This window comes from Canis lupus, chromosome 8, assembly GCF_003254725.2.
Source record: "Canis lupus dingo isolate Sandy chromosome 8, ASM325472v2, whole genome shotgun sequence".
Classification (NCBI taxonomy): Eukaryota; Metazoa; Chordata; class Mammalia; order Carnivora; family Canidae; genus Canis; species Canis lupus.
The window spans coordinates 32369672-32383631 of record NC_064250.1 but is presented as its reverse complement, the minus strand read 5'-3'; the positions used below and the strand labels follow the sequence as shown (position 1 = coordinate 32383631).

Sequence of the window (13960 nt, the reverse complement as noted above, 5' to 3'; positions counted from 1 at the left end):
TAGAGTTTGAGAAATGAGCTACTAGGCAGATGGCCACCCTGGTCCCAGACTCGGCAATGGGCAGCAACAGGGATTGATTCAGACAGCACTGCAAATGCTTTGAAAACAAAACCAACACTGGAAATATATATAGTCCTCAAAAGGCAGGTCAGAACTTGGAGCTTGAGATTTACCTGGCTGGCGGCCTGCTAAACAAACAAATAAACAAAATCAACATTCTCCTTAGGATTTAAATAAGGCCCAAATATTCAAAATGTCCAGGATACAATCCAAAATTATTTGGCATATGAAGAACGAGGGAAATCTCAACTCACAGTGGAAAATACAATCAATAGATGTTAATTCCAAGATGACACAGATGTTAGAATTGTCAAACACTTGAAATTATGTATTATAAGCATATATCAAGATGTAAAGGCAAGTACTCTTGAAATGAATGGGAAAAAATAGAGAATCTCAACAAAGAAATAAAAGTTATAAAAAGGAACCAAATGGAAATTATAGTCCTGAAAAATACAATGATGGAAATTAAAAATTCACAGATGGGCTTAATATAAGGAGAGAGAGAGAGAGAGAGAGAGAGAATGAGAATGAACCAGCAGGTAGTGAACTTGAGGACAGATCAAGAGAAATGATACACTTTAAACCAAGAGCAAAAAGACTGAAAAAAAGTATAGTCTCAGGTACCTGTGGGACAGCACCAAAAGGTCTAATGTTCATGTCATCAGAATTCCAGATGAAGAAGAGAAAAAATGTAAAGCAGAAAAAGTAAAGAAATAATGTCTGAAAAGCTTCCAAATTTTATGAAAGACACAATCTTACAGATTTAAGAAGCTCAGTGAACCCCAAATGATTAAACTCAAAGAAATCCATGCCCAGATACACAATAATCAAACTGCTAAAAGCTGAAGACAAATAATCTGGAAAGCAGCCAGAGAAAAACAATACATTCCACATAGAGAACAATGATTTGAACAACTGTGGGTTTCTCAAATAGAAATCATGTAGGTTAAAAAGATGCAAGATAACATTTTTGAAGTGCTGGCAGGGGACAAAAACCCAGAACTTCCCAACTAGATATATCCTTCAAAAACAAAGAAGGAATAAAGTTATTTTCAGATAAAGGAAAACTAAGAGTACTAAGACTGCTAACAGTCTTGCCCTAAAAGAAACACTATAGGAATATCTTCAGATGGAAGAGAAATAATACGAAAGGGCAACTGGACTATCAGGATCAAAAGAAAGACGCCAGATCTGGTAAATATCTGGATAAATATCATAGGCTATTTTTTCTCTTAAACTGAAAAATATATGTATGACAATTGAAAATAAAAATTATCACGTGTCTGATATTATATGACAACACAATCAAGGTTAAAGGGACTTACATGGCAGTGAATTTTCTATATTCCATTTGAAGTAATAAAATATTAATCTTGAGTAGACTATGAAGAAGTATGTGTACCATGATTCTCAAGGTCAACCGCTAAAAAAAAATTGCCAAAGCATATAGTAAAAATCTCAAATAATTTAAAATGGAGTACTAAAAAAAAAATCAAATTTTCCAAAATAAGGCAGGAAAGGGGAAGCAGTGGATTAAAAAACAGAGGGAGGGGGATCCCTGGGTGGCGCAGCGGTTTGGCGCCTGCCTTTGGCCCAGGGCGCGATCCTGGAGACCCGGGATCGAATCCCACATCGGGCTCCCGGTGCATGGAGCCTGCTTCTCCCTCTGCCTGTGTCTTTGCCTCTCTCTCTCTCACACTGTGCCTATCATAAATAAATAAAAAAAAAATTAAAAAAAAAAAAACAAAAAAAAAACCAGAGGGAACAAACAGAGCAAATAATAAAATAGTAGACATACATCTAAATATGCCAATATTTACGTTAAATGTGAATGGTCTAAATACACCAATGAAACGGTAGACTTTGTCAGAATGGATAATAAAGCAAGACTTAAATATATGCTGTCTATAAGAAAACCACTTTGAATATGATACAGGTGGTTAAAAACAAAAGAATAAAAAAAGATATGCTATGAAAACACTAATCAAATTAAAACCAATACAAAATTGAGAATAATTTTTTTTATAAATCCAGAGAAAGATGCAAATATCATTCAAGGACATTTTCAGCAAATATGAGGACAATCTGACATATATATGCCAGAAAGAAACAACAAAAAACTCCTAAGAACCTTGTCTTAGTACCCTGTCCTTTATGAAAAGTAACTCAAAGTAGATCATTGATCTGAAATGTAAAACATAAAACTATTAAACTCTAAGAAGAAAACATGAGAAAATCTTTATGACCTAGCATTAGGCAAAGAGCTCTTGGATATGACACCAAAAAGAATGATCCGGAAAAAAAGGAAAAAAAAAAAAAAAAAAAAAAGGAAGTATGATCCATAAAGAAAGAAATGATAATTGGATTTTATCAAAATAAAAAACTTTTATCTGCAAAAGACATTTCAAAGAGAATAAAAAGTCAAGCTACAAACTTTATGAATCACATATTTGACAAAGGATTTGTACCTAGAATACATAAATAACTCTTAAAACCCAATTGTTAAGAAAACAAACAATCCAATAATCCCATCCATATTCACACACAAACCTGTACATGAATGTTTATAGCAGCTCTATCTCCAAACTGAAAACAACCCAAATGCCCTTCAATAGGTGAATGGATAAATAAACTGTGGTATATCTATACAATGGAATACTACTTAGCAATGACAAGGAAGAGACTATCAGTATGCACAACTTGGATGGTTGTCAAAACCATTATGCTAAATGCAATATGCCAGTGTCAAAAGGTTACATATTTTATGTGTCCATTACACTGCATTCTGGAAAAGGTAAAACTATAGCAATGGAGAACAGAACAGTGGGTTTTGGGGTGGAGGTGAGTTAGGGCCTTGGGAATAGTATGACTACAAGGGAGTTTGGGGTCATGGGTCTGTTCTGTATCCTAATTGTTGTGGGGGTTATGCAAATGTATGTATGTGTTAAAATTCATAGAACTATATGTCAAAAAAGACAAATTTTACTGCATGTTAAAATAGTTGTGTTAATATTAGTTTCCTTCCTTTTAAAAAGTATCCATTTAGAGAGTTTTCATAGGATGCTGATGGTTCAATGCTTTGGGAAAAAAATCTCTGTCAAAAGCCTTTCAATTGTTCATGTCCTTTGACTTAGTAATTTCACTTCTGAGAATCTATCCTAAGAATTCAAACTTCCATTTCCTCCAAAGAAAAACTATACACAAAAAATCATCTGATGTACTCTATAACTTTATGATAGTTAAAAATTAAGGTATATTAAATATCTACTAATATTTCCATTCCTCTATTATTAAAATATAGTACATGTACCTACTAAAAATATTTACAGTTTGTAAAAACATTAAAAATGGTTTTATGACATTTAGTGAGAAAACAGGCTTTTTCTGTAATATGCTTTCAAATTTGTAAAAAATGTATTTTTTATCTATTTGTATTTGAATGATAGAACCATATTTTTCTAGTTTAAAAAAATAATTTCTTACTCTATAATGAACAATGGTACTTTTTAAACTAAAAATTTTATTTTAAAAACTGATACCAATAAGCAATATTAATCTTGAGGCCTTGGGTAATCCAAAATATTAACAAAAATTGATGGCCAAAAAAGTTCATCACCATGCTGTATTATAATAGCCAAAGTCTAGAAACAACAAAAATGTCCAAAAATGAGTATTTGTTAAGTCATCATGCATCCATATGAGAATATTAAATAGTTAAGAAATGATGGTAATAAAGGTATTTTTCTGAGTACAGGTGGAAATCCTCATGACATATTAGGCAAAAAGAAACTGAACAGGAAACTAAACATGATCCCACCTAATATAGTATGAGTGTGTGAGAATGTATATGTGTTTGCATAAGTAAATGACTGATGTTAAAACTGAATGGAATTCCAAACAGTTTACCAACAGGTTAAGACTATGACATCTGTCTTAAAAGACAGATGATACTGCTCTTCTTTACACTTACTTGTCTGTAGTTTTTAGAATTTCCAAGGAGCATACAGCATTTCCATAATGAGGACATGCCTCATCCATGTCTGTGGGATAACATCCTTGACAATCTGGGCCCCACCCTCCCTGCACACTCATCCCTTCTTCACCAAACCCTCTAAGCCCTGTGCGCCACACTTTGCTAGAACTTAGCGGGCCTTTTCCAACACTTCATAAAAGCACTTCACACAAACACTTCCCTTGAATCTGCTTTCTCCCACCCACTTGGCAAATTCCTACCTAGTCTTTAAGTCTTTAACATTTTGTCCATACCAACATTACCATGTTTACCAGATGACAATGTAATTTATCTGCTTCATATGTTAGGCACCACCTGAAACCCTCCCTGAAAGACTGCAACAGGAGGGGCCATGTCAAGCGTCTACAGCAGACAGTTGTTGGGGTATCTTGGCCGTTTGATATATGTTAAATGTGGAATGATTGCTCCCAGGCAGAATTAGTTGCTTCTTCATCCATGCTCCCAGTTAAAATCATCCATTCAGGAAACACATATTGAACTGGGTATTACACTTGACAAAGCTTGGCTAGCATAGAGCTTACCTCATTACATTATAGTCACTTATACACATATCTATGTATATATGCAACTAGATTGTGTGGTCTATTTGAATTTGGAACTGAGTCTCACTTTACTGCCAAGGCCTAACATGAGATGGAACATAGTAGATTCAATAAATGTGGGGTTGAATTAAGTAAAATTCACCCAAAAAATGCCTACTTATGGATGTTAATGGATCTTGACATTTTATTCCAAAATAGAATGATTAAATGTTACTCTCACAGCACACTAATGCTCATTACTTATTACTTCATGAGCCACAGTAAACTCAGGCTCTGAACACCAAAAGTCCCATGTTATCATATTCTTAGTAAGGGATAATTTAACTTTGGAATTCAGAAAGAATTTCTCAAGTCCCCTCTGTAAGAGAATAGAAGTTATGAAATAAGTTTTCTTCTTCATATTCTGGACAATCCCAAGCATTTCATGGATAGGAAAAATGTTCAACACTCTACCACTGAGGGAGTTATTCATTCTTGACCTTAACTATGAATAATTTTATGTTCTTAAGTATAGAATTCACAATTCTCATATGTTATCTCAGCCAGCATAACTGTAGGTGTTTTCCATATTTACAAAAATGCCTTATCCTTTATAAAAAAAATCCTTAAGCTATTTTTATATAGTGATTATTCCTGGAAAACGTTTGCTTTACACTTAAAAGGAGGCCACGGTGTTGATCAGGGGAAGCTATAATTGTTTGCGATCTACCTGCAATGATTTCAAGTAGACAGGCACATCTCTAATTTCTCTGAATTGTACTAAGATCTTATTTGCTATTCTTGTTAATCTGTCTTTATTTTTCCTTTACCCAGAACAATAACATTTATTTCTGCCTGGCCTCATTTATGCACAGATATTCAATTTAATTACAAAGATAATCTCACTAGTGACAATGAAAGAGGTGTAGAAAATTGGGTCTTTTGGATAAGGCACAGCTGCTACATAAACAATTTTAGAAAAGCTTAAGATTTTAGAAAAGCTATTATATGAAAAGAATGCTTACTGTTTATTTATTTCAAGAAAATGATAAAGATTAAACGTGACCATTCCACTAGGTAATATTCCTTCCACAGGATTCCATCGGTTTCCAGGAAAGTTGACACCAGGTAAATGCTTTGCCATCTTGGGTAAATACCACTCATAAGTCATCATCTATCAGAAAAATAACACATGATGTCATATTTTTGATATACTTCTTCAAAAAGAAACAAGTTTATCAAGTACAACAAAAAAGTTCTAAAATGTGGATATACTCATGAAATATTAGCATCACTGAAAAATACAAATGTGCACAAGTGACGCATATGGCACTGACTATTCCTCAAATGACTTAAACCTTGGATTTCATTTCTTAAGCTGTAACTATTATTGGTAACATAAGCACCTTGTTTTATCTCACCTCCATGTAGACGGACTACCCAGAATGACCCTCCCCCGTTCTCACAGCTAGAGAATGTGTACCCAACTTTCAGACCGAGCTTAAGTATCACTTTCTCTCTGACGCCCTCCCAAGGTTCCACAGTAGAATGATATACTCCTATAGCACTTGGTACCTACCTCTGTCCCAGCTCAGACCCTACTCCTCACTAGCCTGTGAGCTTCTAGAGGGAAGGGACTGTATGTTTTCAGCTTTGTGCCTCTGCATCTAGCACAGTGCCTGGCTGTTCTCAAATTATGTTTGCTGCAGTTGAAATGTCTATGGTGGCCAAACTAGGAGACCTGCACAAGATACAGAGACGTGTCATTATTCTTTTGTTCATCCATTTACTCAAGAAACAAGTATAGCTCAACTCCAAGAAAGAAGATAAAATCCCTGCCCTTGAGAAGCTCAATGTATGAGAATTTAAACCTCAAAGAGAAAAACCCTTTGGCTAATTTATCTGAGTTTACTAGTATGTCCAAATTAACTACATATCCCCACATGTCCTTTTGATTAAAACAAATCATTAATATTGGGAAAAATCACTTGTTCTTAATTCTATACTTTATTTATACTTAACTATACTTTTATATGCACAGATTTACTTTTTCTTTTAAGGAAAAGATTCTCCTATTTACACTTTCAAAGTTTTGTTATCGTTTAGACATCACCTTTTGAGCAATTATGCTTATTATGTCCTACTTGCTTCCTAAAAGTAATTTAACTAGGAAATGACAAATTAATTTTAATCTAGGGTACATTATAAATACTCAAAACATACTTACTGAATTAAATTTTATGACACAACAGTTTCAATTCTTAGGGATATTAACGTTAATTCAATACCTTCTATATGCGATGACCTCAATATTTCTCATATAATTCTCACAGTAACCTTATTGTATGAAAATAATTACATTAGATATTGCTGATTGCCCACTCAGCAGCTAATATCCTCTTCTTCCTCACTAACACAATCCTGACTTTGATCAGGTGGTCCAGGGCAGCTACATGCTTGGGTCTAGTTTTTCTCCACGTTTAAGTAGTTTAAGAATGGGCATATGACCCAATACTGGTTAGGGGGACCCAAAAGGAGGTCTGACAGGGGTTTCTGGGGTTCATGTTACTCTCAATAGAGAGAGAGAGAGAGAAGGGTGGGGAGAGAGAGAGAGAAAGAGAGAGAGAGAAGAGAAGAGGAAGGGAGGGGGAAAGGAGTGGAGAGGGCAGAGGAGAGGAGAGAAGGGGAGAGGCATTTTCTTCATTGTGCTGTTTGGAACCAGGCAATCATCAGTTCAAGATGGATGTGGAAAAGTGGCCCTAGAACACTGACATCACTGAACTGCTTATATTATCCATCCTAAAACCTCCTATCTTCAGACTACTTCTTATGTGAGATTAAAAACGCCATAGTTTAAGCTACTCTTAGGTATTTTGTTTCCTGCATTCAAAAGTATCCTAACTTATATGATGATCATTTCCATTTTATAGATCAGGAAACAGAAGCTCAGAGAGAAAAATCATTAGCCCCATATCACACATCCTGGAAGTGACAGAATGAGGACTTGAATTTAGGTCTAATTAACTTTGAAATCCATGCTTCTCACTACAGTTGCTGCCATCCTAAACAGTATTTAAAATCATGATGGGATACCACATTAACAACTAACAGCCTAGCTTTTGTCAGAAACTAGACTGAAGATCAAATTAATCAATTTGTGTAGATGATATAAATGCAAACTGCTTATAATAATATGTGTAATTTGCAAATTTCCCTATATTTGCAAATCTGTTTTAGTTTTCTCCAAAGATTCTAATTATTCATTCATTCAACAAAATTTATTAAGTATTATGCCTAAAAATTTGCTCAATCAAACTAATCATAGTATTAAGATTAGTATCAAGATTAGGAATTTCTCTTTCCCTGATGACTGCTCTAAAAACACTAGTGATAGATTTGTTCTTTTTAAGGTATTTACCATTTAAATAATAAATCTTTTTTTAAAATTTTTATTTATTTATGATAGTCATACAGAGAAAGAGAGAGAGGCAGAGACATAGGCAGAGGGAGAAGCAGGCTCCATGCACCGGGAGCCCGACGTGGGATTCGATCCCGGGTCTCCAGGATTGTGCCCTGGGCCAAAGGCAGGTGCTAAACTGCTGCGTCACCCAGGGATCCCTAAATAATAAATCTTATAGTTAAAATACATTTCTTCAGTTCCAGTGGACTATTTTAAATAGACCTGGAAATTTTCACAAGTCCCCTCCAAACATAATTTTGTTGTAAGACCAACAAAGTTTACACACAAATTCTACAGCAGAATCGTGGTTAATAATTTCGATTTTGAGTGAAATGTTTACTTACCTGCAGCATGACTTATTTTATATTCAATCTAATGTATTTTAATCCCCAGACCAGTGGGCAGTGTTAATTTGAATGGCTGGGTTGGTTGAATTTCAAAGAACTATTTAAAAATAAATTTGCAATACAGTACTTTCATGGTTTGTCATATGAACTACAGACCTAGATTATTATTTGATTCTAACATGAAAAACATCAATTCTTAAAACATTCAGTTTAGATGAGAAGGAAGCAATTCATATGACCTACTTATACCATTAGTTAAAATAAACAAAAAAACATGATATATATTCTAAGAGTGTGAAAACTGTATCTATCTACTGTTAAAAAAATATTTGTTTTAAAGTGATTACTATGTTTTAAGTTTTTTTTTTAATTTTTATTTATTTATGATAGTCACACACAAAGAGAGAGAGAGAGAGAGAGAGAGAGAGAGAGAGAGGCAGAGACACAGGCAGAGGGAGAAGCAGGTTCTATGCACCGGGAGCCCAACGTGGGATTCGATCCCGGGTCTCCAGGATCGCGCCCTGGGCCAAAGGCGGGCGCTAAACTGCTGCGCCACCCAGGGATCCCTGTTTTAAGTATATTTTTTATATACTTACTTCTTGATCCACTAGTGAAATATCTGGCCTCAGTCCCTCGCAATAATGCATGTAACGGAGAGAATTCCCTGGCAAATCTCCTCTGAGTAAGATAATTGCATCACGAGGCATAGAAGCTAGAAGGTTCTTTGCAAATTTATCAATCACATAGTTGGTCCTTTGGTCACAAATACTAAATAAAAAGATAAGGAAATATTAAAATAGCAACATAGTCCTACAGTTTTAAAGAGAATGTGTTTATTTTCTGCTCCATTCTTTGTATGCAGTGTTTCAAAGTATTCTAATTTATGTCTTCTAAGAGGATATGGATATTTGAAAAAAGAATGCTATTATCTGCAAGAAAAAGAGGAGGAACTAATTGTGCCGCTGAATAAAAATCCGTGTACTGTTTTACTTTTGGAATTTATGACCATTTATATAAAAAGGGAATTGGTTAGTGCTCAAGAGTAAGTTATTTTTCTTCCTGAAAGGATATCCAATTTCACTAAAAGAAGTAAGGCTTCTGATTTCACGCAAAATTCAAGGTAATTTCATGTCAATTCCATTTCAAATAAAGGAATTTTCAGAAATGCAAAAGGAAATCTGCCAATTTTTAGCTTAACTTTGTATGATACATTGGTCTGACTCTCTTGCATGCAAGCTTGATCCCTTCTGCCACTTCCCTAAACCGTAGGCTCCCTGTGGTCTTCTCTTCCTTCTAGGCGGAGAAATCATAGGGAATGAGACCAACAAGAAGGAAGGGAAAGTTGTTTACTTCTCTCCAGGCATTTTTTGCCTATTGCCAACAACAGCAGTACAACTCCTTTCAATCATAGAGTGGACTTTCTAACTTCAAAGAAAACTGGCATGAATTCTGAGAGCTTCCCATGAAAAAAGAAAAAAACTATGAGAGAGTAAAAGCACCAAAAAATGGAACAAGCAATGTCCTTCCTGTTATTATCAGGTCTGTTACATGTAATGGTTCTGAGAAACACAGCCTAAAATTTAATCATTGGGCTAGCATCACAAAGCAAATGAACACAACTAGGAATAAAATATTAACCCTTGCCTTTGTAATTGATGCAATTGTTTCCTACTGTGATTCTCTACTTTGCAGGGTGATGCCTCACATTTTGCCACCTAGCAAAGTTGCTATTGCTCTGGGACAAATAAAACAAAACAAAATAAAACAGCCCAGCCTGTACAAGCATCCCTGGTGTTAAAACTGGAATACCCTAAAGATCCAAGTCAGGAGAAGATTGGGATAAAAGAAACTTGGGAAACACGGTGGGGCTTTGAAAGCCCTTGTTGAGCTAGCTATGGAGTTGTATCTAGGACTTGCATCCCCTTTCTACCGGACCTCCTGATGACGCAGGCTTCTTAGCACTGGCTCTACCCTGCTATTATAAAGAACATCAATTTTTAAACTTAAGTTGAAAGGGACATTCAAACGCCTGGGTGGCTCAGCAGGTTAAGTGTATGAGACTTGGTTTAGGCTCAAGTCATGATCTCTGGGTCGTGAGATCAAACCCTGCATTGGCCTTGCCACTGAGCACAGAGTGTGCCTGGGATTCTTTCTCTTCCTTTCCCTCGGCCCTTCCGCCCACTCATGCTCTCTCTTTCTCTCTCTCTCTCAAATAAATCTTTTTTAAAAGGGGGAAATTGGACCTTTTAAAATATCAATCAAATCTCATTATAATGAAATTCCAGTGGACTCTTCCACTGCTGTAATGTTTATTCAATATTGCTGGAAATCAGTGAACTATCATCTAAAGCTATCATCTAAAGCTTTATGCCAGACTGAGATTTTTATTGGCATGGTTATTAAAAATATTTTGAAAAATACATATAGTGCTACTAATGATGCATAAGGGTTAAGAAACTTTTAGAACTTTGATTATTTCAAAATAGTTAATATTTACTACTATGGAGTGAACTAGATAAGGGCCAGGTGTTAGTTACTCAAAAGATGAAATCTGGGATGCCTGCCTGGGTGGCTCAGTGGGTGAGTGTCTGCCTTTGGATCAGGGTGTGATCCCGGGGTCTTGGAATCGACTCCCACATCAGGCTCCCTGCAGGGAATCTGCTTCTCCCTCTGCCTATGTCTCTGCCTCTCTCTGTGTCTCTCATGAATAAAGAAATAAATACAATCTAAAAAAAAAGGTTGAAATCCTCGAAGTATGAAAGGGAAATATTTTAGGACATACAAAAAGACCCAAATGTCTTTACTTCCATCTAAGTGATATTTAGATCATGGACTTCTACATAACCTCCAGATCCTACAAAATATCTCTGGGATTCCTTATAGGAAAATACACAAATAGTTTATATGTCCCACCCAAGCCCTTGTTGGCAATGCTCTTTAACCACACATCATGCATGCTGAGATCCTGTTCAAAAGTTTAAGAAGCACTGTATTCTGACTAAGCTTTCTTACTCTGAAAACCAGTGGAGGTTAAAGGTCAAATAAATTCCCAAGAATCTAAATATCTAAGTATCTCTTGTTTGAGTGCAACTTTTCATAAAAATAAGCATGTGTTACCTGAAATTGGAATATATTTGGTAAATTATAAAAAGAGTTGCTGAAAGCCATTCCAACCACTGAAGCCCACTGGTGTTCAGCACTCGCTTACTCTCAGAAACAAGCGCAGCCAAGCCGAGGCCAGCAAGGACAGCCACCACCGCATTGCTCTGCATCCAGAATCTTTCCACCTGCGACAGAGACGTGCAAACAGGACATCCTGCTGACCGGTTTATGTAATCAGTCAGGTACTTGTTCATTTAAAAAATACACTGTGTACACCCACTGCTTATGCCTGCTGTCACTTGGGTCTTGTTCACTGGCTTCCCCAATCCAACTCCACATCACTTTATTTTTCGGTTTTCAAATATGTCTCCTTTCCAGTTTGACACATGAATCTCCCTTTGTGGATCCACACATTCTTTTCAGTTCTGGAACGTGCACCTTGAACTTCTGCCATTTCAATGAGGGAGGAGGTGGAGAAATGCTTTTGCTTTACTCCTGAGGTCTCCTCCCATGTGGGGAGGCCCCTCCCAGTAGAACACCCCTCACTCCTTCCTGTAAGACTCGAGGCCCTGAGCTGAAGGGGAGTCTGAGAGCTGGGAGTGGGCCTGTGTGGCCCTCCTCTTTCCTCTTTCTTTTTCTGGAAAGTGACCTGCTGGTAGGAGGCATGTGTCCAGGGGCAGACCACATTCCTGTGGCGACAGGGGGCGGGGGTGGGGGTCGGGGGGGCCTGCCCTGTGCAGCCCTGCCTGTGGCGAGGGGGGTAAGTCCATCCATTCTGGGAGGCAGTATGAGGAAGACCCACCTGCCCACAGATATAAACTACATTCCCCAATCTCAGCGTTCTCAGTATAAAGGTGATTCACCTGCTGTAGTTGTCCTGGTTTATCCTGTTTCTCAACTAATTCAGAACTCAGAAGATCAAGTAGGGTATTATTTACTAGGCCTCTTAAACACCCACACAGAAAAGAGTTGTTTTTAGCCAGTGAAAAGGAGCTGTCTTCATTTATAGTTTCTACTACAAAGGAAGAAATATTCTAATTTCAGAAATGGCAGCCAGAGGAAAACAGGCCTGAGACCACTGAGGTAAAAACTATAGGAATATGTGGGTTATGAATCCCCAGCTACAACCTTTATTTCTTTGCTATTTTTAAAAAAATTCCAGGAGGTCTGCAATAGTACTTATACCTGGAATCACACACATAAAATAACTAACTTAAAACTACCTTATGTTTATTTTTCTACCTGACTATTGTGTTAACTAAATGTTGCATTTTTTCCCCCCAAAAAGAAGCCTCAGTCTTTACTGGTTCAAGAATTTAACTTTTTATCTATTATAATGTATACACAATTTTAACTATTTCTGAGATAAGTTGCTCTTCTACAAGATTCACAAGGACAACTCTGTACACTCTTCACCAACTTTCTGATCAAAGGATATATCTAAGTAAAACTTACCACACCCATGAAAAGTGGCTTTGAAATATCTAAATTCGCCCTCCAAGCAAAGAACAGTGAATAAATGCAAAACATTCCAGTAAAAAGCCATACTAAAGATGGAGTCTGTCTGTCCCTGTAAACAAATCAAAATGTCCAAAATTATTTATGTGCATGAATATTAATAATAATATTGCTTAGTTTTAAACTACAGGAAAGAAGTTAGACCTATAAAACTTTCCATTTTTTTTTTTTTAAAGATTTTACTTATTTATTCATGAGAGACACAGAGAGAGAGAGAGAGAGAGGCAGAGACACAGACAGAGGGAGAAGCAGGCTCCATGTGAGGAGCCCGATCTGGGGCTTGATCCTGGGTCTCCAGGATCAGGCCCGGGGCTGAAGGCGGCGCTAACCGCTGAGCCACTGGGGCTGTCTCAAAACTTTCCATTTTTAATTACAGACAAATAAAGGTCCCAGGTTAAAAAAAATTGAGCTGGAATAAATAACCAAAACATAAGAATCACCTATACACCACACTACACCGCAGACAACTTCACTTGGAACTGTGTAGCAAAGACGGGAAGTTAAAATTCAAAGAAATACAAATCATCGATCTTGTTAAAGATTAATTTCATGTCTCAAAATAATATTTTAAAATGGTATATTAGTATAATCTTCAAGAAAAATTGATTTGATAATATATATCAAGAGCCTTAAAAGTAATCATACTCATTGACTCAGTTATTTAACATGGAGGCATAAATCTTTAAGCAAAACCAGAAATGTGGATAAAGATAAGTCCATAAAAATGTCTTAATATTACTTAAAATAGTAGAAGAAGTAGAAGCAATCTGAAGATTCTCAAATAGAAAAACATTTAGGTTAATTCTCCTAAGTCAGAGAATGGAATTTTATACAGACATTTAAATAACTTCAAGTCTTTTTATATAGGCAAAGGCTCACAATATAATGTTAAGTGTCAAGGAAACAAAACTATAAA

General features: G+C 36.2%; 1 protein-coding gene across 2 annotated transcripts in view; it reads right to left on the bottom strand.

Annotated features, from left to right (window-relative positions):
- Positions 1-13960, bottom strand: part of TMEM260 (transmembrane protein 260) — a 73298-nt gene that overhangs the window by 16675 nt on the left and 42663 nt on the right. For both annotated transcript variants that reach the window (XM_049113213.1, XM_025442521.3), the window contains exons 9-12: positions 12982-13096; positions 11542-11711; positions 9021-9192; positions 5643-5791 (exon numbers count right to left, since the gene is read on the bottom strand). In XM_049113213.1, the coding sequence (XP_048969170.1) occupies positions 5643-5791; positions 9021-9192; positions 11542-11711; positions 12982-13096 (606 nt within the window). The remainder of the gene's footprint in view (positions 1-5642; positions 5792-9020; positions 9193-11541; positions 11712-12981; positions 13097-13960) is intronic.